Genomic DNA, 25,263 nt, shown 5'->3' on the forward strand with positions numbered 1-25,263 from the left:
CAGCCTTGATTATTACCATTTCCAACTCGCAGTCTTTGAGCACCCAGACTCTCTATATTAGTGATCTAATGCAGTTGTTTCGGTTGTTTCACTTGTACAAAATCATTTTGTCAAAGTTATTTTGCTTGGGAATTTCGCGGATCGTTTCAACTGTTCTCATATCCAAAAAAAATATTCCACAACTGACAGTTCCGCAGTCGATCTTTACATTGCAAGTTGTTCCGTAGCAAAAATAGTGATGATAAAATTAAGAAAACTTTAAATCAATTTTATCATTTCGAATGACAATCAGACAAAAAATTCGTCCGTTTGGTTGTTATCGCAGTAATTATTTAGTGAAAGTGATAAATAATAGTTAATGAATTGTGTTCGTTTGACGGTAGTTCTTGTCTGGAAAAACAAACAGAAGTTTGTCTATTTTGCGAAAAAGAAAAGAAACGAAACACTTTTTTTTAGTGTCAGCTGATGATTCTCGCATAAAATGCGTTTTCTGCAATGACGTGTTGAAATTACAATTATTATACAAGCAAATTATGATACATAAAGGATTAAGTGTGTGGTTTTTTAGGAAATAACAACGTGAAATATTTTGATTGAAACGGAAACTGTTGTGTTGCTACTGTTGAATTATGTTCGATGGAGATACTTGAAGGGGAATTTCAGAAATAAAAGGTCATCACTTTCGTCATTCTGCTGTGAATCGAATAATAAAAAAGGTAAATGGAGGTGTACGGTATGGGAATTTTATGTAAATTTTTCAATTCAAACAATGATGAGTTGAAAGTGGGTAAAGTTGCAAGAGTTTTTTTGTTCTTCATTCGTTGAAAGTGAGCAAATGCGACTGATATATTAGGCAATCGAAAATAAATGTTCTAATTGTTTCGATCGACTATCATATCATTCTTCTAGGTCACAGTGAGGGCGTCGATGATTTTTACTATTATTATTTACGCTAACCATTGATGCATTGAAGACAATGTTGTTGGAGGCAGTACATTTCAATTAAAATAAATAAATTTAATCAACACAGCTTGCACAAAATTTATACCAATTTACTCATGACCAACCATGGACTAAGTATACCACATTCAAACAATATTGTATGACCGCAATATTTACGTTGAATTCATTCTGTAAAATAATTGAAATTAACGTCCCGAGCACTTTGCAAACGATTGGCAATCATTACCTAAATACAATTCGATTGAGTAAATCGGAATTGTATGGTTGTTGGTTAACTGCACCCGTGTGTGATTGAGAAAAAAATAACACAAACTTCGTACTTCTATTTTTAACTTTCCTTTCTCCTTGATTTGCCGCTGAATCGGATGACTCTACTGACGAAAAATTCAGTTAGGCAAATTTATAAATATTTGCTTGCTGAAGTGTGCTCAAGATTAACGTTTAAAAAGAAAATCAGCGCATTGTTTATCCAGATTAATACGAAACTGTAACGGTGGAGACACTTTAATTAGCATTGTTGTATCATGGATATACTCTCATAATCAGACCGCCGTATCTATATTGATAAATCTCATGTTTCAAGATTTCTATTGACTCAACAGTCTTAAGAGCCGCATATCTATAGGGTGATAACATTTTGTTCGGTATGACAAATTCGTGACTGATATCCGAAACGTTAGCAAGTATCTACCTAATCTATTAACCATTACTGCAACGTTTGCTAATTATTTTAAGACAAAATCAAATTAGCTTGGGAAAAGAAAACAATTCTAAAACTCGGGGTTCAACTGGATTTTGACTAAGTTGAATAAAGTCAAGAGATAAGATTCAGTCATTTTATTCGACCAACTTTTTTCTTGATATTAGACGATATCTTTCATGTTTCAACTATTCAAAGTTATCCGATTTGTCTGAACTGGGAACTGGAAACAATTAGCTCATGTTTCGGTCAATATACTAACTCGATTATCCACTGTTATGATTCGATTACACCATACAGGGAAGGTACTATTTGAATTATAGATACCAAATATCAATACTGATTAGGCAGTGACTAACAAAGAGAGTATTTGTTAAGACACAGTTAAACCTACGTAATTGTTACTTCTTAAAATGTTGGTGTAACAAGCTATACAATTATTCAGAATGTGTATCGTGAGTCTCTCAATTTACCCGTTTTAACAATCAATAAAATCTTCAAACGTTTTTATTAACAAATTTGGTTTATGACCAGGCTTTTTATGAAGTTGCGTATTAAGATTAGTTTCTTTACAGTAAAAACAAAACTTTTTTTATCGCTTTACGGTTTCCGTACCTAAATACTTACCGCGATTATATAAGCCGTACATTTTCTCTCTAATGAAATGTGGATGAGATGAATCCTACGTAATTGAAAACAGGTGTTTCATTGTTTGTCGAGTTACACATTTGATTCTTTTATTTTGCGTTGAAAGATAAACATTCGTCTATTGTCTTTGTGGTTATGGGGAAAAGGTATATTCAATCATATAAACGAATTGACACATAGAAACTCTCTTTATTACTCTTCTCTCTCGTTTCATAATTTGAGCCAGAGATTCTACTTGCAGTGTATTTGGTTGTATTTGAACCTTTTCCTCCATAATATGAATTATACTTTTTATTTATAACATTAATTTTCTTACTTAATTGACTTCATTTCGTAACTGTAATAAAAAAAAAACTTTTAGCGTCGCGCCAACCAAATTATTTCATAACTTCAATTAAAACTGGTCTTTCGTCTTTGCTTCATCAATGTACTTTGTTTGTAAGAAAAATTAGGTTTTATTATGATTTATCGACGAGGAAAAACTTTTTGTTTTACGTTTGTCTTTTGGGTCTTTTATGAAAACGGTTACTGTCTTACAGCATATTTTGTGTGTTGATTGGTTTGCTTTTCTTCATTCAATCTTCTAGATGAACGCTTATCCCGTATCGCCTTGCAGATTTAATTATCAAATCTTTCAATTATTATGTTTGAAATTTCAATACAAATCTTTTACTTCATTTTGTTTGAACATACATTTTGCTATATAATGGAACACTACCCGTCGCAACTCATTGTTCGTTTTTGCTGTCGTTATCGAAAACAGATTGCTTCTATTGTTAAGTCGTATGTAAAGTGTTCTGTTTTTGACATTTAAAGAGATAAATCTGTATAGTATATATACACTACGCATTTTTCTTTGGCCTGTATTTTTTTAAATTTCAGTAAAATGCTCAATTTTCATGTTCTTTATGACTTCTTTACAGCCTTCGCTTCAGTTCATTGTTTCTCAATCAAGCAAGTTTGAATTGCTTCGAATTTGTTCAGTAATTTTATGTACTCATTCACATTTTCTATTTCGGTATGCAAACACACTAAATCGATAAGTGCATACCCATGACTAAATTGTCTGAATAATTCAATTGCAAATATTTATTTTCGAATTTACAGAATATGTGTTACTAAAACGTCAGTACTATTGGTACTATAAAGGCTTGGTGCTTATCAGTAAGTGTAGATACTGCACAAGAATTTGTTATCAGTTCTGATTGCACATCGTATAAAATTTAGTAATATTCAAAACGTTTACCCAAAAGTCCGAACAGATAAGATAGACTTATTGTAGTAATGCGTTAGTTAATATGTGAAACTCGTGATAATATTTAAATTTGCATCAAATGAAAAATCATAAAAATATTTTCACATGCGTTGCAAACACTTTTATGACATCGAGTGCGAAGTACTAGGCTTTAGATGCGTAATGATGACATGAGGCCGCAGGCCGTATGTCATAATACACATCGTGAGTCTAATCAAGTACTTCGCCCCGAGATTCATACAACGTTTTATGCAACAGAGCGATCTAAAGTTCACAGTTTTCGAACATTATGATCTCGAGTTGCATAAATAACTATTTCGATCCCTTCATTATTGTTTCGTCCAAAGCCAATTTTTCGCATTTGCGGTCGCATGCAGGAAAATACTTTTCCAGGAAAGGTAAACACATCGTTTTTCATAACAAAGACTTCGGAAGTTTCAGCGGAGGGGAGAAAGTAACTATCATCTCGTCCGCGTTGTGAAAATAATGTTTTCTTCCCGGTAACCAGGGCCTATTGCCAATATATTTTAAAAACTGCGAACATCCAAAACCCCAATTTTTCCATAATTTTGAACGGTTATGGCAACTCCTGAAGCCTTGCGTTTTAGCTGACTTTCAATTATTTTGTTTCATTCTTGACACTATCAGCTTTCAAATGAAGTCGACCATGATTAATTTGTAAGATGAGAGCGTCAATAATCAAACAAAATCATTGAGAACCGGCTAAAACACAAAGCTGAGCTCAGTAGTTGCCAAAACCGTTCGAAATGATGGAAAAATTCAGTTTTTTTAGGTTCGGAGTTTTTGGAAATGTTTGGCAGTTTTTTGGAAATTTTGGAAAAAATTTCCAAAAATAGGCCTTGCCGGTAACCGAGTCAAAATTTTCCAGCGACCAAAAACTTAAAACTGTCCATACATTTCCCGGTGATTTTTTTTGATTTCTATACTAGGTTATCAGGATACCGCATTCATTATTTCCCCACACCCTTGTAAGAATACTCGAAATAAATATGGAAAATCGCAATTTCGAGTGTCAATTAACCTCGGCATCGCCTCTACTCTTCTAAGTTGTATCTCTAATTATGTAAAACGATTGCCTCATAAAATTTGTTTTGCAGGATTGGAGCGATTGAATGTAAATTTGAAGCAGTGACTAAGTCATTGCTATTTCGATTAATTCTTTCAATATTTTCATTGTCCTTAATGAGAACGACCTTATACAAGTCATCTATATTTGCTATAGGTCAAACGAAATGTCTCTCCCGATTTCTTTGTTTATCAAATATTGTGTTTCATTATCTTAACAACATTCGAGACTACTTTGGATATTGTCGATTGTACAAACACAATTCTTTGTATTAACTCATTGATTTATCATAATGTTATTAAGCTGAATTTGGGATTGTTTACTGATAAGAATGTCACAAGCTAAGTTGGTATAATAAAATGAAAACAATAATGTTAACATAAGCTAATTGATACAATAGCAAGCAACAGTTCCACACATTCGTTGTATTCTTATTGTTGGCCCCACAGCTAATTGAAAAGTCAAAAGTAAAAATAGAAATTGAGTTTTTTTTTTGCTTCTGCAAAATGTGAGTCTCTTCACAACAAGTTCTAAAAATTCCACAACAAAATAGCAATATTTTTTTACAATTTATGATGCAAAATTTATCGCCAGTTCATACTTCATACGGTCTTTATGATTGAATAAAACGTAAAAGTTCAGTGGGCCTCCCATAACAAGATAATGTTAATATAATTGAACGCTACAGAGTTCTAAATCATTTAATTTTGTGCCAGTAACAATTCTACTTTCGTAAGTAGCCAATACATCAAAATTAAATTTGAAAACACGATAAGCCTGCAAACCGTAACTTGTAACTTGTGCTGGATACAGGTTTTCTTATTTCTACCGTGATAATACGATGATGACTCATCTGCCTTCACTTTTAATAGCAATAAATTAACAAACAAAATGTATTCGTGTTATGCTGGTGTCTCGCCGGCAATAGTTACTCTACGTGTTTGTAGGTGTGATAAATAGATGTTTAAATGAACCGCACAAAAAGCGAGAATATTGTGACATTTTGATAAAATAAGTTCATTGTTCATTGCAGAACCGCAAAAATGGATTCGTCTGGAGTGATGATTGAAGAACAAAAGCTTATGGCAGAACCGAAATACCGTGTTTATATGTCAAACATAGATAAGGCACTTAAGAACTTCGAGTATTCCAGCGAATGGGCTGATTTAATTTCGGCTCTGGGAAAACTAAATAAGGTGAGTTGTCATTTAATTTACGGATTTTTTGTCGTTTTTAATGTATTGACCTGTTACATACAGCTATTCATCTGTTATCGATAACGATGCATTTATATTGTAAAATGCATGTTAAAAAAATTGAATTACAAGATTTGAAATCAAACGATTGAAGATACTTTGATCGATGGAAGTAATAGACCCGATAATAATACTGATCATAATATGCTTGCCGTCTGTAACAGGTTAATCATGTTGAATGTCAGAATTATTCAAGTGGTAACATTAACCAACTATACTCATAATCGTGAGACAGTAATATCAATATCAATATTTCGCTGCATTTACTTGTGCATTTCAATCAACAATTAGTTTTTACTCAGTAAGCACCCGGAAAATGAGTCTTGGCGTTAGCGCTAAAATTCATTTCCCGGAGCTTAGTGAGTAAAATAACTTACGTAATTGTTTGGAAACAAAGGATCATTGATCTGGGTTTCCGCCTCTACAGAGAAATTCACAGACCTAAAATATAATCTAATCTTTGTTGGTATTTTTACTTGGGTCTAATCTAATCTTTAAACTTTGTATTTTACCTTGTGCGGTCGCATCCTCTGCCTTCGGCTGGATCCGCAAACGCCACACTTAGTAAAATTAAAAAATTCCTAACAAAGACGCAAGCTACTATTTTTGTACGACAAACTCTTGGCTATTCCTTAAAACCAGTGACACTATATCCACAGTGAGAAACCCCCGGAATTTCTAATGACACGAAATGTGCCAAAATTATCTTAAAATTTTTTTTTATGCCAAATACTGCGAAAGTTTGTATTTTCGGTCCTCAAATGGTGACCGAAAGTAAAAAAATGCAGGCCTTGGGCCGAAAGTAAATGTCACTGTCATCATTTTACTTTCGCCCCGTGGACTTGCGTATTTGCGGGCCGAAAATAAATGTCACTGTCATCATTTTACTTTCGGTCCTTATATGTCTCGAAAACACATGTTCACTTGATTGAAAGTACGCATTGAGTGTAGTGTTGTGTTGACGATAGCCAAACGTTTTGTGAGTAAGTGAATGTATGTTGACAGTAATTTCATTTGTTAAATTGTTTTTATTTTTATACCAGGGGGCTGCCGCCCCCTGGACCCCCGCGCTTTTCGGCATTTTGGTGTTTCTACAGCAAATTTTCTTGATAACTCAACAGTTTAATTAAAATTATGTTTTGTTTCGGACCGAAAATACAAATCTTCCGCAGTATTTGGCATAAAAAATAGTATGCATCACTCGGGGCAAAAGTAAAAAAATTCAAATCGTGTGATTGCCGCCCTTGCCTGCGGCGCGGGCTGCAAACTTCACACGTTTGAATTTTTTTACTTTCGCCCCTTGTTATGCAAAATACTATTCTTTAGTTTTTTTTACAGTCAATGATAATAATCATAGTCACCACTAGAACATATGTTTACTAAGTGAATGTGTATTGGCTAAATGATAACAACACCGCGGTTGAGTCATCAGTTTTACAGATAGTAACCGACAATCATTTATATACATTATTGTGTGTCGAAATCGCCATCATAACACATGGAATATATAATATTTACGGGGAAACGCGAACGAACCCTGATAATTCATGTTTAAATTTAGTAGCACACATCGTTAGCTTGAATGTTTGAGCAAAACCTGGTTGTAATACGTTTTTATAAATATAATTCGAATATGTTTTGTAATCGATATATTGAAATGCTGCTATTTACACACCAAAAAAAACTCTTTCATAGTTTCGTTTCGTCACGCCGTATAGAATAAACACATGTGTGCGCGAAATGTACGGCAATTTGAAATCGAACAGTTGTACGTTTATAATGAAATGAAATTATATTTTGGTCAAACAGTCTTCAAATGTATCAGCTTAACGGCATTGCGGTTACAATGTTATAATAGCCGAAAACGAAATTGCGAAGTAATTAAAATCCTACTCGATTCTGCTCGTTTGTTTTTTTTTCTGATTTAATGATCTTACAAGGGACTTTCTGTTTTGAACTTCACTTCTGTGAAGTTAAAGAATCTACGCGTTTTTCAACAACAAACATGTGTGGCGTTTCATATTTAACATTTATTTTTTGTCAACTTTGCTATCAGTCAGCAAACCTACGAACAAAAACTCTGACAATTTTTTTTTGCTTATCGCTTCTTTATCAGAACGATACAATATTTATTAATAATGGTAGTAACAAGTTTGTTTTTGTTGGAAAGGCATGACGAATTCGTATATACAATGTACATGAAGTGTATGTTTATGTAGTACCAACAATGTAATTAAATAAAAACGCAAGCGCATTTGACTGTTGGTTTAGTAGTTATGTGTACTATGTGCACACTTTGCAGATCCAATCAGAAACTGCATGCACTGTCTTTTCGTTTTCAGCGCCCCTTTGTATAAATTTTAATTACTAAAACGTGCACATATCTTTAATGCCGCTTAAGGCTTGATTTCCACTTACAAAAAACCCACTCAGTTTTGCCTCCGAGAAATCTAGCGAGCCTTACCACTTAAATGTCAGTTTTTGGCCTTCACATTCGTAAAATCGATTTTTAACCGTGAAGCCGTACCAAACGGGGAAAATGAAAAAGACAGCATTATCTACATTTTTCTCCATTTAGCCAAAAATGTGCCATCATGGATTCACTGTTAAAAATCGATTGTAAGAATGTGTAGGCCAAAAATTGACATTTAGAAGAACATTTAGAAATTAAAACTTAGACGATTAAACACACAGATTTCACATTAGAATCTCTAAAATGACAACGCGAGGAAAGTATCCTCCAGTTAAAAAAATGTTCTGCACCATACCTATTGTCGCGTCTGCGTTTCCAAAGATTTTTTAATATGAATACGAATTGAGAGACCTAGGCTTCAAATGTACGAATGAAGAATTATTGAGTTCCTGAACATATGTTTAGTGTCCCCAAAACTGTAATGGTAGACCGATAGAATATCCATGATAGGGTCATCTTCACAAAATATATAGGTCCATCGACCCTATCTGTTCTTGTGGTTCGACTACTGAGGGATGTTTTTGTGGTCTGACTCCTGGTGGTTGTTCTTGTGGTCTGACTCCTGGGGGATCCACTTTACAGGTTTCGCACCTTTGGGTATTATGAATTCCAAGATGAGGATCTGACATCAATAGATGGTCAATGCCTTAACGACTTCTTATCGAAAACTATGAAATTTCACTAATAGAAGTAGTAAGGTCTGGGAGTAAGGAACAGTAGTAAGGTCAGGAAGTAGGGAACACTATTAAGGTCAGGGAGTAGGGAACAAAGGATCTTTGATCTGGGTTCTTGGTTCTCAATTTAAGAAAACTCTCGAATCTAATCTAATTTCTACGTTTGAGTTGCAATTTGTCGTTGCCTTATAAGGAACTGACTTACATAAAGGCTTTCGGTCTGTATGTCTGTAAACCTAAGCTCTTATAACGGAATATAAATAAATTATTTTGACAGACATCTGACGTTGGTTCATAAATTCCTCTTCACTGACTCTCAGTTCCTCTGTTAATTAATATAGTTACTTCTAGCAGACTAGTTAAATGAATATAGATACGACCAATGCTTTATCTTGATTGTCAGTTCCAATTTTCATTCATAATCAGATGATCTGTTGTCTGTTTTAATTAAAAAGAATACCAGCGAAGCAAATCAATGACTAAAAGTTTTCGATTTCAGAATATCTGCAACTATTTGCTTCATGACTGTGCTTCATGGTCACATATAGAAATGGTCAGAGTGTATGTTCTTCTTTGATTTTTTTAAATCCTTATATTAAAGCTGCTTTACTAAAGCATCATCAGCGTAAATAAGGGTGTTTCAGTATCAGCAACATAACTGTCAAATCTACTACTTCGTTTGATCTAAGTTTTCAACTGATTCAAAATATTCTTTTGATGTACATAGTAGCTAAGCAGACATCAGCCAGAGTTCATTGCTTATTTTTGTCAATGACACCGATAATAGATAAATAACAGTTTAAAAAAGGATGAATTCTGTTGAATGTTAGACTTTTCTAAAAGCTCATTCCGTAAATGTCTTTATTGGCTAACGGGGTACATAGATGTAACAATCGAAATGGAGTCCCAAATACCTATAGAATCATTCTAATTACGTTTTGTGCTCTTTTTTTATCTTTTGATTTAATTATTATGAGAAACCGTACCAGACATTCTTTATTTGATGTAGAAATTCAGTCTTTCATTGTTAGTTTTCTTATTAAATTAAACAAAACTATTTACACATTTACGTTCACGTTATGTATTTAATGTTTTCATGTCGGCGTATTGTTTGCGCTTTACTGAGTATGGAAACGAAGTTTATGGTTTAACAAAAAAAAAAAAATGGTTACAGACATTTTTTGTTTGGTATTTTATGAATTACGATGGATTGTTTTGAATAAAATTTTTGATAAGGAATTGGCATTAACTGTTGTTCATTCTTATCGTTCCATTCCATCTATATATATACGTTTTCACTTTGGATATACGAAACTTTTAACGTGATGAAATTTACTGTTGGAATATTTTAGATTACAAATTTCTGATCCGATTTTATCACACCGGCACTGATAACAACGTTAGCTCAGATTATTTGTATTCTTTGAATTTGCTATCACATTTTTAGAACAAATCGTTTACTGCTGCACATTACAAATTCAATGATTTGTAGAGGTATTTACTAGTGAAAGAAAGGTTTACGTCATCGTTTATCAATGCAACTTCAGTATTTGGCGCAATTTTTAATAAGTTGTTACAATTTTTCATTCTCTTGAAGAATCACATGGTTAACCAGCTGTATAAATCTGTGTTAACCGTGACGATAAAATTTAAATTTCATTCGGTTTTTGTATTATATAGTTAAATTAACCCATGAAGTCTCGATTTTTGCCAGCCAAAACGATACTCAAAGTTGTCTGTCTTTTTATTCGTGTATTTTCATTTATCTTCAAAAAGTAGGTACAAGACTTTCAGATGTGTTCGCATTAAAGTTTTGTTTTGTCTGTAACATCTATGTGTTATATTTGCACATTCAGTAATTGTACATAAGATACAATTTAACAGAGGTTTGAAGAGCTTGCGTATATTTACAATTACATTGTTCGACTCTAGATTCTAGATTTACACTGTTGCTTGCTATATTTGTTTTTGTTATTTTTATACGAATTATTTTTTTCTTATACACTGGAGATAGAAGATGTTTTTCCAATTCGTAAGCATAGGGCAATTATTTATTTTTGGTTGAGCACAGATTATTTAATGAAACTCAGCAGTACCTACCTACAAGGCTTTTAATAATACAAGTATGAGATTACACTATGGAAAGTGTCAACACTAAAAACAAGGCATCAGAACAGTCGGAGCGTTTGCTGCGACTTAGCCCCGTACGACCCGTAATCCTATTTCGTCCGTAACCATAATACGTCCGTAGCCGTAATACGCCCGGAACCCTAATACGTCTACAACCCTCTAATACGTCTGTTACCAAAATGCATGGTCAAATTTACTGAAAGTGTTCATTTTTAAAATTGCGCATAGCGCAATTACGAAAGCCCGTAAGAAGTACCTCTCAAATAAAACCAACAATTTACGACATTATTTTAGAAACCCAAAATTTTTTGCCAACTTTCCATTGGGTATACAATTACCCCTCAAATAAAACAAAAATTAGCAAGATCGGATGATATTTACTCGATTTATGTGCAAAAAACACTTAGGGCCGAGTAGCGGCCTTAAACCAAGGGCCCAAATTTAAAACTTTTTTTGCCACCATTCTATTCGGCATTCAATTATCTCTCAAATGAAACAAAAACTAGCAAAATCGGATGAGATTTACTCGATTTATGTGCAAAAAACACTTAGGGCCGAGTAGCGGCCTTAGTCCAAGGGACCAAATTTGAAACTTTTTTCGTCATCATTCTATTCGGCATTCAATTATCTCTCAAATGAAACAAAATCTAGCAAAATCGGATGAGATTTACTCGATTTATGTGCAAAAAACACTTAGGGCCGAGTAGCGGCCTTAGTCCAAGGGCCCAAATTTGAAACTTTTTTCGACACGTTCTTTTCGGCATTCAATTATCTCTCAAATGAAACAAAATCTAGCAAAATCGGATGAGATTATTCGATTTATGTGCAAAAAACACTTAGGGCCGAGTAACGACCTTTGAGCCCTCCCAACAAGCCCGCGTTGCATCTTACCCAAAAAAAATGTTCAGCAACTTGGTTCTACTCGTCAATACCTTTCATTTGATATATCACAAGCAGCTATTGCGTGCGTATTTCGGTAGATATCGTCGAAAGACTGAAAAACACCTATAGGGCCCTAGCTCTGGAAGGGCCGACCCTACCATGCTCATTTTCGAACTTGACCTTACTTTTGTCGATACCAATCGGGGAAAAAAAGAATTTTGAAAAAAGGTTGTGATCTCTAGCTAGAGGGGTCACGGACAGACGGACATTTTTTTTATTGCGGATTCGTTATCTATGAACATAGACAAATGCTTTGCCCTTACCGTCTGCTTCCAATTCAACATGTTACAAACGGCATATTAATCTTATAAGCCCCCAGTACTTCGTACGGGGCTAAAAACTGGCCTCAAGTAACCTTGTTGGAAATTTTTATTGTAAATTTAGTACTCTTGAGTTTTGATGACGTTTGGAATTAGAGCAAAGGATCTTTGCTGATATAACGGAAGGACATGGTAAAAGATTAGTTTAGCACGGCAGAGTAATAAGAAAACGTCCAGCAAGGGATGTAAACATGCAATTGCTTGAGCTGTTTATCAGTTGGTCCACTCTATAAAAACAAAACTACTTTTACTGCTTATATGGGTGAAATAGTTAAGCGTACGCGCTTGGTATGGTAATGGTAAAACGGTAGAAAGACGTATAAGCGATTTTGTTTGTATTAGTGAACCAGCTGACAAATTCATGTCTAAATATCACTGACGTTCCCTGTAACTGTGATTTGTAACTTAAGGGTCCGTTTAGTTACATTTTTTTTCTGTAATATAACAGTGATATTTACTCATCACAATCTATTGTTGATCAACTCTTAGTGAAATTCTCTCACTGTTATTGTTGGTAAATACATGACGAAAATCTAGCTCTTATTTAAAAGGTAAGAAATATGAACCACGTGAGACAGAAAAACGGTCAATATATACAAAGCCAAGTGCGCAATACAATAAAGTAACAAAGTTATCGAAGCTTTATTATGAGTTGTGTTAGTGTTTTCTTTCGCTCTCATTCTTGGGATAGTCTTGTCAGTGATTTGATTCGCATAATATTACGCTGAAGCCAATTTATCAGTCCCTTTTTTATGGGATTTATTTTATATACCCATTTAGCCTTGCATAGTTCTCTGTGATGATATATTGAAGACGAAAACACATTGAAGATGAAAAACAAAAAAAGTTTAGGGTCAATCAGGGTACCGACAACCGGGATTTTTCAAAAGAAAACAATTTTCAAAAATCGACTTTACAGATAATCTCAATTCCCAACTTCAGCTGAATGTTGTAAAGGTGTCGGGGAATCTCGCACACGCGATCATAGTATGCGTCCTTTTACGACATGTAACGAAAAGTCATGACTTTCACACTTAGAGGTGAATCTCGCACACCATGAATTTGTGTGGTGTGCGAGATTACCCTACCCCGTTGTAAAGGCATGTCGCAAAATATTCTGAATTCCAGTCGTATGGGTTTCTCAAAGTCAAAACTGAAAATATTCGTCAACGTCTTCATTATATGTTAAAATATCTTAAATATCTTTATTTTGGTGATGTCACGAGCTCTTCATGAAGTAGCGTGTAGTTGAATATAGAAACGACTAAAGAAACCATCGATGACATCATGCAAGTTGATGTAACATGTAAATTGTAAACATAATGAGATCTACAGTAAACCATGTTCGGTTGAGTATACAATAACATCTTAAAACGTTTTTTCTGACCTCAGTGATGAACAGTAAAAAATGTTGTGCGCAAAGTATTCTGAATCACTCTTGTCCTTACATCACTCATGTTCATGTGATGGACGACCTCTAATAGTTTAAGTTAATGACCGTAATTATTTCCAGACTTGCACCCTTCAGAAGGGTCCCTTCTCTCTAAGCAAAATAATTTGTCCAGCTAAATTTCACATCCTTTTCTAGGCAATATCGGGAAATACACAATACCACGTTATACCTAGGCGAATAAAAATATCGAAACGATTAGCACAATGCATGCATCCCGCTTTACCGTCTGGTGTACACTTAAAGGCACTCGACACATACGATGTGATATTCAGTAAAACAGGACCAGAACGATTAGCGACAGAGTTATTTATTTACAGGTGAGTGAAAGTGATACATAACCAGATCATTTCAATGACGCCAATTATTATTACAGTTCTGGTCTCTTCCCGTTACTCGGCTATGCAGCAATGAATGTTCGGCCTTCGCTTTTAAAGATTTACGAAACATACTTTGTTCCATTAGGTGATAAATTGCGTCCGGCGCTGAGCGGATTCTTAAGTGGAGTTATTCCCGGCTACGAGTCAGGTCTGGATCATTTCGAAAGAACCAATTCGTTGCTCAGTCAGGTATGTCTTGTGGAAATGAGGCTAATTCACTGACTAGCATTAATTTAACATTTTAATCTAGGTTTGTTCTGCCGTAAATCCTGCCTACTTTTACACATGCCTTTGGGAGTGCGTGGCTACCAATGCTTCGATTCGGTTACCTGCTATTTCGTATTTGCTAGATCATTTTAACAAACGGGTCGGTATGCAAGAGCAAATGAGTATTATGGGGCGAAATCATGACGTACTTGTAAGTGGATTTTTGAGGTCGTTGAAAATGTACAGAGAATTTATGAAAAATAATAATTTTGAAGATGTCTGGTCTTGTGGCCTGTTTGAATGACCCCGTCATACTGGTGCAGCGGAACACATTGGAATTTCTTCTACTTGGTTTCCCCATGCACACCAATCTTCTGACCAAACCTGACCTGATAAAATTAGTTACCAATGGCTTAAACACCATATTAAGACGTGATATGTCGCTGAACCGACGATTGTACTCGTGGCTGCTGGGAAGTGAAGTGTCAAACCAACAGAAACGTTTAGCACCCGCAGTGACGACCGATTCACCAGAAGTATCGAACAAATCGTATTTCGATCAATATTCCAAGGATGTTTTAATCGAAGCGATCAAATGCACCTTGAAAATCAGCCTCCAGTACACACCAGTTGACTTGAAGCCATATAGAATAATGGTGTCATTGTTGGACAAGGGTAAATTTTCGACTCATATTCAACACGGCTAGACGTGACAAACAATTTTCGTATTTTTTAGTTGAAATCGGACCGGTTATTTTGGATCATGTGATGTGCGACGTTATTCGAACCATGTCACTATCGCACGGCAACATTGAGGTGACGAAATCAGCAAATCTTCTGTTCGCCACATTTGATCCATCCTACATCTGGAATTTCATGACAACAACGTACGAAAAGTCATGCAAAACCGTTTCCGAAGCATCAAATCTGGCTAAGAATCTAAACGCTTCGAACGCGGCACAAGAAACGCTTTCTAGAGTCGGTTCCGGCGATCCCAGTCTGTGCGAGGTGTGTCACCTTACCGAATTTTTGTTGGAAACGATATCGCTGGAAATGTACAATGAAACGACGCGAGTCTATCTTCCACGGGTGTTTCTGTCGGTGGTGAAGATCCTTACCGCATATTCAGATTGTTTGACATCCGACGAAGTAGCAGCGTCTTTGAAGTTGTGCATTAAAATAGTTTCTCGTGTGCAGCCGACAATAACGTAAGTCATTTTTGTTTCGATTTGACTCCGAAGGTTTGACGATGTCAAATATTTTCGTGAACATTTCAGTAGTCCGACAAAATTGAAGTTGTCCTCTTCTTCGAAAAGGCCGTGTTCGGAAGACGTAACAAAGACAACCAATTCTGAAGGACTGACATCGTTGGAGAAAAGCAAATCTGATTCGAAATTAAATCAGGTGAGAGTGTTGAAGACTCGCTACGTTCGACGATGTCCTCTTACCATCGAAATATATGTTTTTCAGGCCACTCACGACGACGAACCAATCCGTAGATCCAATTCCAATCAAAATATCATCAAAAGGAGTCCAAAGAAAACGAAAAAGTCCAAATCTTATTCGAAATTGTTGGAATTGGATAAAGATGTGAGTATACGTCGCCAAGTAAATGGCTGTTCCATCACTTAGCACATTCTCTTCATTTCCAGATATCGGATAGCATTGAAAATATTCCATCAGCCGGATCGACACCAGACCTCGATAGTCGAAATAAAAAGTCAAAAACCAAACGATTCTCGCCGAGCATGAAGCTACGCAATCTGAAGGGCAAAAGTGCATCCGATTTGAAAATAGAAGAGGACAACTTTGAGTCATTGGATTCGGTTCACCAGGACAAGGATCACGTTGACAAGAATGCCGACCCGAATGCTGCCGAGTTTCAAGAGACCAGCATCCAGGAATATTCGATCATCGAAAAATGCATCAAGCAGTACGAGGCATTTTTCCAGATTTATTTTTCCCGACAAATCCTGCACATACATTCAAATACCACAACCAAACCGTCCTGTTCGGTGACGATAAATTTAACGAACGGTTCTAGTCAAAATGGTTCGATAACATCCAATGAAGATATAATCGAGGACAATTGCCAGAGTGATAAAATTGATAAAATGTTCGACACACTGAAAGTGAACGATTTGAGCCGAACGACAATGTTGCACAATCTGTTGCATAAGACAATATCGAAACCGGCGGCTGCGTCCAGTGACACAAGTGATTACGACTATAAAGAATGTATGTCGGACAGTGATAAATATGGAAGTGCTGAGAGTGTACAGTCGAGGAAGACCATCGACGAGAATACCGAAGCATCAATCAAACAGTTAATGAATCTACGATTAGGTCATTCCTTAAGAAGTGCTGTGAAACTGGCGTCCAGTTTACTGATGGAGATGTCTACCTTCCCTAGTTATAATCAGAATTTGGGAATTGACGATTCGGGTAAGTGGTTCAATTTTGGGTCGCAATCAGAACAGTTTACTAACGGCTAGGTATTACAGTATTACTGCCACCCGTTTGGTTGAAAGTGTTGGTTTTGATAGCATGCTACTGTAAGTCTGACAGAGAACTACAACTGGCAACTGTATCAACATTGTTCGAATTGATTAGCTTACTGAAGTCACAATTGGAACATTCGTCGAGTCCAGGTGTGACCTATGTGGTGATGATACCTTTATTGAAATTCGGACACATCAACTATCTGGAATTGAAAACAAGGGTTGTTCAGGTGAGTTTGAAGAAAATAATTAAAATTATGAAAATGTCATCCGCGCCAAGTAAACCGTTCGCTTAGTCTACCCTGTTCAGAATTTATATTGAGCATATGGACAACAGTAGGCCGGGAATCTGCGAAATATTTCAAATCTAAATTTTTTCTCGCCGAAGAAAGAGGTTCTGCCATATATTTTTGAAAATGTTACAATTGTTTAAAACAACCCTTAAATCCGCCGTCATAGTGGCCCAACATAAGAAATTTGCTAGTTATACACGGGTGTGCCGAGCGCGAAATTATTCTACTCAAACAGATCCGACTTGCGCAAGAGTTTCGAAAGGCCTGGTGATCGGTTTGTATGAAAAATGTGACTCAGGAGATCCATTCACTCTTTCGACAATCGGACGACAAATCAATGAACACTGCCACGGTCAATTAACGGAAGCGATTCAAACGTTTGGTTTAAGTGGCGTCGTCGGTCAGTTTGCAACTTTCAACAATATTTATCCGGATTATTCGACGATTTGTGTGGTCGGACTCGGGCCGAGTGGTCAGGGATTGAATACAGCCGAGTCCATAGTTGAACCATTGGAAAATGTACGAATTGCAGCCGGAAGAGGGTTTAAAGCATTGGAGGAACAGGGCTGTACGCATATTTATCTGGATTCAATGAACCATCCAGAACAAGCGGCCGAAGGAGCAAGCTTGGCCAGTTTTAAATTCCAAATGAACAAAATTCAGTCTGAGAAAAAGCCCGTCCCGAAACTGGAACTGTTCGATCAAAGTGATATTGAGGCATGGACATGCGGAATGATCAAAGCAGAAGCACAAAATCGTTCGCGTTACATGTGTGAGGTGCCAGCATGTCAGATGACACCAATTGATTTTGCTGACGCAACAGTTGATATGCTCGATCCATGTGGTGTAACAGTCAATGTGAGAAACATGGAGTGGCTGGAATCAATGCAATTTGGAGCGATGTTAGCCGTTGCGAAGACTTCATGTGAGCCGCCAGTGTTTCTGGAAATATTTTACAGAGGTGGACACTCTGACCAAAAACCCGTATGTCTGATTGGAGAAGGACTGACATTCAACAGCGGAGGATTGAGCATTAAAAGTACCAAGGAACTAGAGAAAACTGGAAAATGTTCAATGTCTGGTGCTGCGACAGTAGTGTCCGTGATAAGGGCAGCTTCAATTTTAGGTCTACCGATAAACGTTGTCGGTCTGGTTCCTTTATGCGAGAACATGCCATCAGGGATGGCCTTTAAGCCTCGCGACATAGTACGATGTGCGAATGGATTGACTTTGGCAATAAGCGATCCCCGAAATGCTGGCGTTTTATTGCTGGCTGATTCAATGGTGCACGCCAATAAAACTTACAAGCCCAAATTCATTATGACATTGTCTACCTCAACTTGCCACATCGAAAACGTTTTGGGTGGTGCAGCTGCTGGAGTATTTTGTAATCAATCGTGTCTGTGGGAAGAGATTCAGAAAGCTGGACAAATAACTGGCGACCGAGTGTGGCAATTGCCATTCTGGAAATACTACAATCGTCAAGTGGTAGACCATCATAACGCTAACATTTCGAACGAAGGCATGGGTCGGGGACGGAGTTGCATAAATGCAGCATTTTTGACCAATTTCAACAAACAAACCGATTTTGCTCACTTGGATCTGGGAGGAAATGGCTTTGCAGTCAACAATAACTTGATTGGATATTTGGAGAAGAATCGTATGTCTGGTCGACCGACTCGAACAATCTTGCAGTTGTTGTGCCAAGTGGCCGGTAATCGAACCGAAAAATCTGAATAAATGCGATTGTCCCTGAAGTGTATGCGTTTCAATTCTGTCACCGAACAATACCTATTGGGTGTTCCTCTGCTGTACCTCTTTCATTCAGTAGGGAAGCTAAAGTAAAGACATAAGTTAAGGAAGGCAAACAGTCTCGTTAACTCTCCTAAAGCATTGTATCCCGCTAAAATTTAAATGTTTTTCTCATTATAGGTCATAACATCAACACTTTGGGACATCCTTGGGGACCAAACAATAGATCCGTATCAGACCACATCACTTCTGTATCAGCTACACAATTGCTTATCAAGCGGTATCGTCGAAACTATCGTCAGTCATCGCATTGGTAACTCGCACGTTGAATGGTCGGATGTTGAGTATGTCGATTTGAACAGCAGCAGCCCTACCGTAATTAACCTAGAGCCTCGAAGAGTTGATCGCATCTCACGATATAAGATGGAGCGACTGAGTGATATGAAAATAATGTGTACTCCACCGCCGCAAACCATATTCGACTGTAACGAATCGCTAACCGAATGTGAATCCGATCGATTCAAGAAATTCGAACTACTGTGGGAACATGGACGAGAAACACACAATGCAAAGGGCTTCGAAGGCATATTGTTGAAAGTGTTGGACCAGCTGGCATTACCATACCATTTGTCAATTCGAACGTTTGTGACGAAATGGTTACAAGAGTCACTGTTGCATGGCGATTTGAGTCGTTTGATTCGCCCGTTGCTTAAGATAATGTTGGGTGCAAGCACCAAACGGATCAGTGTCGTCCATGCACATTTAATCAAACGTGACACGGACGACAATGTCAGCGATTCACTGTATGATCGGTCGGATGAAATGGATGGTGAAAACGTAGCTGATAAGGATGTGTACGCAATTAGTTCGGAAGATGGCAACATTAAGTATCACATCGAGATGGCTCGTTCGAAAAAGCGTAGCCCAATCAGATCGTTGCAGAAGAAATTCTTTGGCGTCACGATTGGAAACAAAAACAAAACGTCGAACTACATCAGCGACAAGTCATCATTACCATCGGAAAGTGCTAGGTGAGTGTCGGAAAATGTCTTACAATTGTTTATCGTTACTTATCTTCAAATCTTCCGTTGATAGCAACATCTCGTTGATCGTTAATCCCCTTGACAACTCAACCGATTTTGATGCTGTGTTCGAAGCTGGTGATTCAGAGAACTGTTCTCTAACGTGCAGTGGAAGTGCCTCTACTAAAGTCGAATTGAACAGCAACGAGGCATGCCAGAATCAACCACCGGCCCTGAAAGAAGGTTACTATTCGTCGTGCGAAGAAGAAACGGATGAAAGTTATAGTGAGACCGAGTCGGACCGCCATGAAGAAAGTGTGGAACGAGATAATCCCATTCAAACGTCATCTGATATCAAACGATTTTCAGGAGACTGCGACCGAGTGGTAGACCAACTTACCGAACATGATCGAACGAAGAACAGAAAGACATACCAGGTGAGGATAATTTTCAGTGAAATCATTCTCGGTGATGTTAATTCCGTCTTTCCAACTTAAAGGTAACAAAGAGTGGCTCACGGGTAATCGAAAAAATCGAAATGTCGCTGGCGGAAGTTAGTGAAGGCATTGACATATGTTTGGAAGAATCAACTCCGGCTGAGGATTATTTCAGCCACTCATCATCTAGTGCTGGCGGTGTGGAACACTTAGCGATCGACATACTTGATCACGCAACTGATAAATGTGATGACGACGATTACGTTAGGCAATCGAAATCGTTGCCGAACATCGAGGAAACGAAATCAATTTTGCGTGATTCGTCCAAACGGTACAGTTGCACGTCGAAGACGTCGAGCGATAGTACACAGAGCCGAGAGAAAAGTCAAAGTGTTGAACCGGAATCGTTGAGTTTATGTGATAGTGAATTAACAGAAGAGAAAATGGGACAGCTGGACAGCATTGATGGAGCGAGAGAAGAAAATCGACAGAGTGAAGAAATCTCTCAGCAGAAACTGAATTGGCAGAAGGCGGAGGGAACGTTTGAAATCAGCAAGAAAAATGTCGAAATATTGCGGAAGAATGCTGAGATGCAGGGAAATGTCAAATTTCTTCCGCGTAAGATCTCACAAGACCGCAAAAGACATTTCGATCGATTGCATCCATTTCATACGCACATGCTTTTGTATTACGGTGTCTATGACACCAAGCAAGTACTGTATGCATTCCAGACGCTACGGAATGTAATTGCGAGCGACTGTAGAACGTTTCTGTGTCTGTCGATAACGTCATCAATGTCGAGTAGTCCAATGAAACAGTTGTTGGTTCGTCATCGTAAAAGTATTTTCGGGAAAGGATTCTCCGGTAGCATTCTCAACAGCGAATTCAACAATGTGTATCGTGGTTGTATGTACCTGGAAGTGTTAGTCACAGTTTGCCTCTACTACGCTCGAAGCTTCTTTCAAAAGGAAGCGGCCGACATCAGTAAATTGCCCACATCCGATGACATAAATGGAAATTGCAAGATTCAACTAGCCAGCATTGAACTGCTGACAATGATTTGCACTGAACTCATATCGATTGTCAAGGATATGGGAAAAGGATTGGCTTGCTATATTTCCGACTTGATGGGAAAGTGTAAATTGCAGAAAATTCTATTGCACTGCCTCATCTCATGCGTGCATTCATTTCATAGTAAAAGTGACCTAACATTCACAGAGAGCATACTATCGTTCAACGAGCAAGGTGATGATAAGATGCATGTAGAATCCGTTCAAGTGCAATTGCTCCGGCTGCTTCTGAGTGTGATAAAGTTGGAATTCGAGGTGACCTGTCAAAAGGGCGAGGAGTCCATCAAGTCTGTGATGACTCAAGATGGAAGTTCCAGTTCACCGACTCGTGTGAGTCCCAGCACTCCGACAAATGTCAAATATCTACCTAACTGTCCAATAAGTCAACAACCTATGTTCCTGTCGGCCGTACTAAAAGCGTTGCAATCGGATCACTTACGTCATTTGCATAGAAATTGGACCGATGTGATTACATCCTCACTTAATTGCTTCGCCTTTGGCAGCTTAACAAACATTGTGATCAGTGTGATTCATCAAATTTGTGCGAATATCGACCAAATTGCCCGCTCACAACAGACTTCTTACATTCCACCTGAATATGCGGTCACACAACTCGAAGCGGTCACAGTTCTTTCACATTATTGCCTTTTGGATAACACTCAACAGACGTCGCTTACACATCTTTTCAATCAAACGTACCCGCAGATAAGCACATCCGCTCAAAGTTCCAACACTGGACAACTTTTGAATAACATCGTGCACGCTATACTCTCCACACCCCAATCAAACGAGATCCAGAGCAGAAACGCTCAAATTATGGCCGCAAGGAATGCCGTTCTTAGTCATTTACCAGTCATTGTAGCTAGTGTTGCTCGATTGTGGGATACCCAAATTGGTCAAACGAGGCAAGTGAAGCAACAGCTTTTGGAGTTTTTGAGTCCAATCTCACTACACCACGGCATCAATTTTCTGGCCGCTGTTTCCGTTACATGGCAAGAAAGGGCAGATAATACACGACGAGATAGCGATCCCATTTTGATGGCATCTCGACAGAACTCCGGAACTGACATCACCAACATGTACTTGCCTCAAGCCTGTGCAAATCAACTTAGCCTCGTTAAATTGGTATCGAATATCCGTGTGATGCCGATGGATTCATTTGTTCAGACACTTCATAGCGTTGTCAAATCACCTCCCAACATCCATCATCCACCAATCGGCCTCAGCATCGAAGTGAGTGCATTGGAATTGTTCTACTTCTATATGAAGCAAGCCCCCGGTGCGCAACTTAGTGATTGTTGGAGCTCATTGCTGGCACTACTTCGTGATGGAATCAGCCTCATAGCACCAGCACAATTTGTGATATTAGTGATTTTGAACGAATTCGTTCAACGGTGTCCGCAGATGCCCTTCCAAGATCGTAAAGATTTGCGAGATTTGCACGACGTAACATCACGTTTGGTTGAAGCGTTGTCAAATGTTGCCGGTGCTAGACTGGAACAAACGACTTGGTTGCGCCGAAATTTTACCGTCAAAGAAGACATTCCGCACTCGTTTGTAGACGGATTTAAAGAGACCACACCCAACGTGGGAAATCAGCAGTATTCGGTGCAGGCACAGTCGGTGATGGCAGCAGTTCTGGCCAATTTACTGGACGTGGCCTACGGTTCACAGGAAAAAGATAAAGTGGTGACTATTGTAACCACTCTGATGGGCAACATCACGCCGTATTTGAAAAACCACACCGTCAGAAATATTCCGTCGTTCTACGCATGCTCTCAATTGCTTGCTAGTCTCAGCGGTTTTCAGGTGAGAACATCTCAATTTGTTAGATTAGTGTTCCAACGTTAAAGTTTCACTTCCTTAGTATACGCGGAAAGCTTGGCGCAAGGACATGTTTGATTTGGTGCTCGATCCGACATTTTTCCAAATGGACGTCTCATGTTTGCCATTTTGGAAGTCCATATTAGATAGCTTAATGACCTATGACAATACAACATTCCGCGAATTGATGGGAAGAGTATCACTAACACAAGCTGGTGGTCTCAACATATTCACGTCACGCGAACAGGAATACGAACAACGGGCATTGCTGCTGAAACGTTTAGCTTTTGTGATATTTTGTAGTGAATTGGATCAGTACCACAAATATATGCCCGAAATTCAAGGTAACCGTTATCCGAAAGAGAGTTTCCTACAATTTTCTCAATTGCATTTCTATCTTCCAGAACAACTAGCCAACAGTTTAAGACTGCCATCTGTTGCTCCTGCGGTTCAAGCGTCTGTATTTTTATGTTTTCGTGTATTATTGCTGAGAATGTCTCCAGACCATGTAACATCTTTGTGGCCGACAATCATTGCTGAGATGGTTCAGGTGTTTTTGGCCATGGAACAGGAGTTAAAGGCCGACAGTGAGGAATTAAGGTACAGCTATTTTGCGTTGATTTGATGAGGAACAATTTGATTAAATTCTCTTCACATTTCCGATACATCTTTGGACCGCACAGAACCCAAACTCAAAGGTAGCTGACCAATTATTCTGTTTGTCCTCAGTTAATCGTTGCGCCTTGTATGTTCTGTGTAAAAATTTCGTTTATTCATTTCAAAGTGGAATTGGTGACTGTTGTCATTCATATCTTGTTTCTGTTGCCCAATCATCTGCTTCTTCTATCAATCAATTCAATATTTTAATCTGAAAATTCCTCAACCAATTTAGTCAACAAATTCGCGTACTGGCTGGTATCGATGCGCCCTGGGCTAACGGTGTATTGAATCAACATCACCTTCTCAATTGGCGATCCGTTCAATTGGAAACGGCAAAATTATTGGAGCTTGGATGCGTGTTGCCGGCTACAAATCTGCCACATTTTCAAATGTAAGTCGGTTGGCTTTCTTGTCGACTGTCGTTGATGTACGGTTTATAATTGATTCGATTCTAGGTACCGTTGGGCATTCGTTGGAAGTCAAAATGATTGTCCAGTCGGCGATTCAATAAATGGTATCCAAGATATTCAATTGTCGTCATCCATTTTTATACCGCACGTGCGAAGAATTTCCTGTTTAATGGACCTTCGATTCACCTCTCACTCACCGGTTAGTATTTTGTCAATATGTTGCAACAATAGGACACTAGATTTAATTGCATTGACTTCTTCTGTTACACAGGCTGCTAACGCAAACAAGGGTCATTATCTGACACTGACTTGTCAAAGCATAAACAATCTTCAAGATTTGTACAGCTTCTTTTCAACGTTGGGTGCTATTTGGCCACCACACAATTTCGATACGGCCGAAAAGGAGGTGACAAATTGTCTAGCCGAAATTGAACAGGTTCTGGCCAATGACTTTCTGGAAAAGATGCCATCAAACATATCAGCAAGATGAAAAATAGTCGATAATAAACAGTCTCCATATTTTGTGTAACTAACGATTTGTGTTCGGGGTTGTTCAATGTTTATTATCTCGATCCCGATTAATTTGAATTGTTTCTTCCTGTGTAAGCGTATTGATAATGGACAGTTCAAATTAATGTTAATGCAGAAAAATTGAAAAAGTAAGAGGCAAAAAAACGAACTTCGTTCATGAATATATTCATAAAAATTGATTGCGTTGCACTCACAATTAATAAATTTAGTCTGATTTAAGTTGCAATTATTTTACAAGCAGATGACACTCCTACTGATAAAGTGAATTTAATTTAAAT

At 37.7% G+C, this 25,263-nt stretch overlaps 2 protein-coding genes across 5 annotated transcripts; both read left to right on the plus strand.

Annotated features, from left to right (window-relative positions):
• Positions 1–193: 193 nt before the first annotated feature.
• Positions 194–25,263, plus strand: LOC119075404 (protein dopey-1 homolog). 4 transcript variants are annotated; one of them, XM_037181863.1, is made up of 22 exons: positions 5,368–5,466; positions 5,526–5,600; positions 5,687–5,849; positions 14,037–14,218; positions 14,275–14,467; positions 14,529–14,696; positions 14,761–15,160; positions 15,222–15,693; positions 15,763–15,889; positions 15,956–16,075; positions 16,138–16,930; positions 16,990–17,216; positions 19,212–20,062; positions 20,127–20,368; positions 20,423–20,490; positions 20,553–23,369; positions 23,428–23,728; positions 23,789–23,984; positions 24,068–24,082; positions 24,277–24,435; positions 24,500–24,653; positions 24,726–25,263. In XM_037181863.1, the coding sequence occupies exons 2-22, from the start codon at positions 5,545–5,547 to the stop codon at positions 24,942–24,944; spliced, it is 7,923 nt and encodes a 2,640-aa protein (XP_037037758.1). In that variant the 5' UTR covers positions 5,368–5,466; positions 5,526–5,544; the 3' UTR covers positions 24,945–25,263. The 4 variants fall into 4 exon arrangements, with proteins under 4 accessions (XP_037037761.1, XP_037037758.1, XP_037037746.1 ...); XM_037181851.1 differs by having other exon boundaries at positions 20,127–20,490; XM_037181866.1 differs by lacking the exons at positions 5,368–5,466; positions 5,526–5,600 and adding an exon at positions 194–716 and having other exon boundaries at positions 20,127–20,490.
• LOC119076447 (cytosol aminopeptidase-like) lies at positions 17,314–19,036 on the plus strand. Its single transcript, XM_037183216.1, has one exon. The coding sequence runs from the start codon at positions 17,403–17,405 to the stop codon at positions 19,017–19,019; it is 1,617 nt and encodes a 538-aa protein (XP_037039111.1). The 5' UTR covers positions 17,314–17,402; the 3' UTR covers positions 19,020–19,036.

The sequence above is a fragment of the Bradysia coprophila genome, chromosome III (assembly GCF_014529535.1).
Source record: "Bradysia coprophila strain Holo2 chromosome III, BU_Bcop_v1, whole genome shotgun sequence".
Taxonomy (NCBI): domain Eukaryota; kingdom Metazoa; phylum Arthropoda; class Insecta; order Diptera; family Sciaridae; genus Bradysia; species Bradysia coprophila.

Excerpts from the sequence above, each read along its gene's own strand:
- LOC119075404 (XM_037181851.1), top strand. The coding sequence starts at position 5,545 with ATGTATTCGTGTTATGCTGGTGTCTCGCCGGCAATAGTTACTCTACGT. Across the intron at positions 5,850-14,036 it reads CTCTGGGAAAACTAAATAAG|GCAATATCGGGAAATACACA; the intron begins GTGAGTTGTCAT and ends ATCCTTTTCTAG. Across the intron at positions 14,219-14,274 it reads ACAGAGTTATTTATTTACAG|TTCTGGTCTCTTCCCGTTAC; the intron begins GTGAGTGAAAGT and ends TTATTATTACAG.
- LOC119076447 (XM_037183216.1), top strand. The coding sequence starts at position 17,403 with ATGTTACAATTGTTTAAAACAACCCTTAAATCCGCCGTCATAGTGGCC.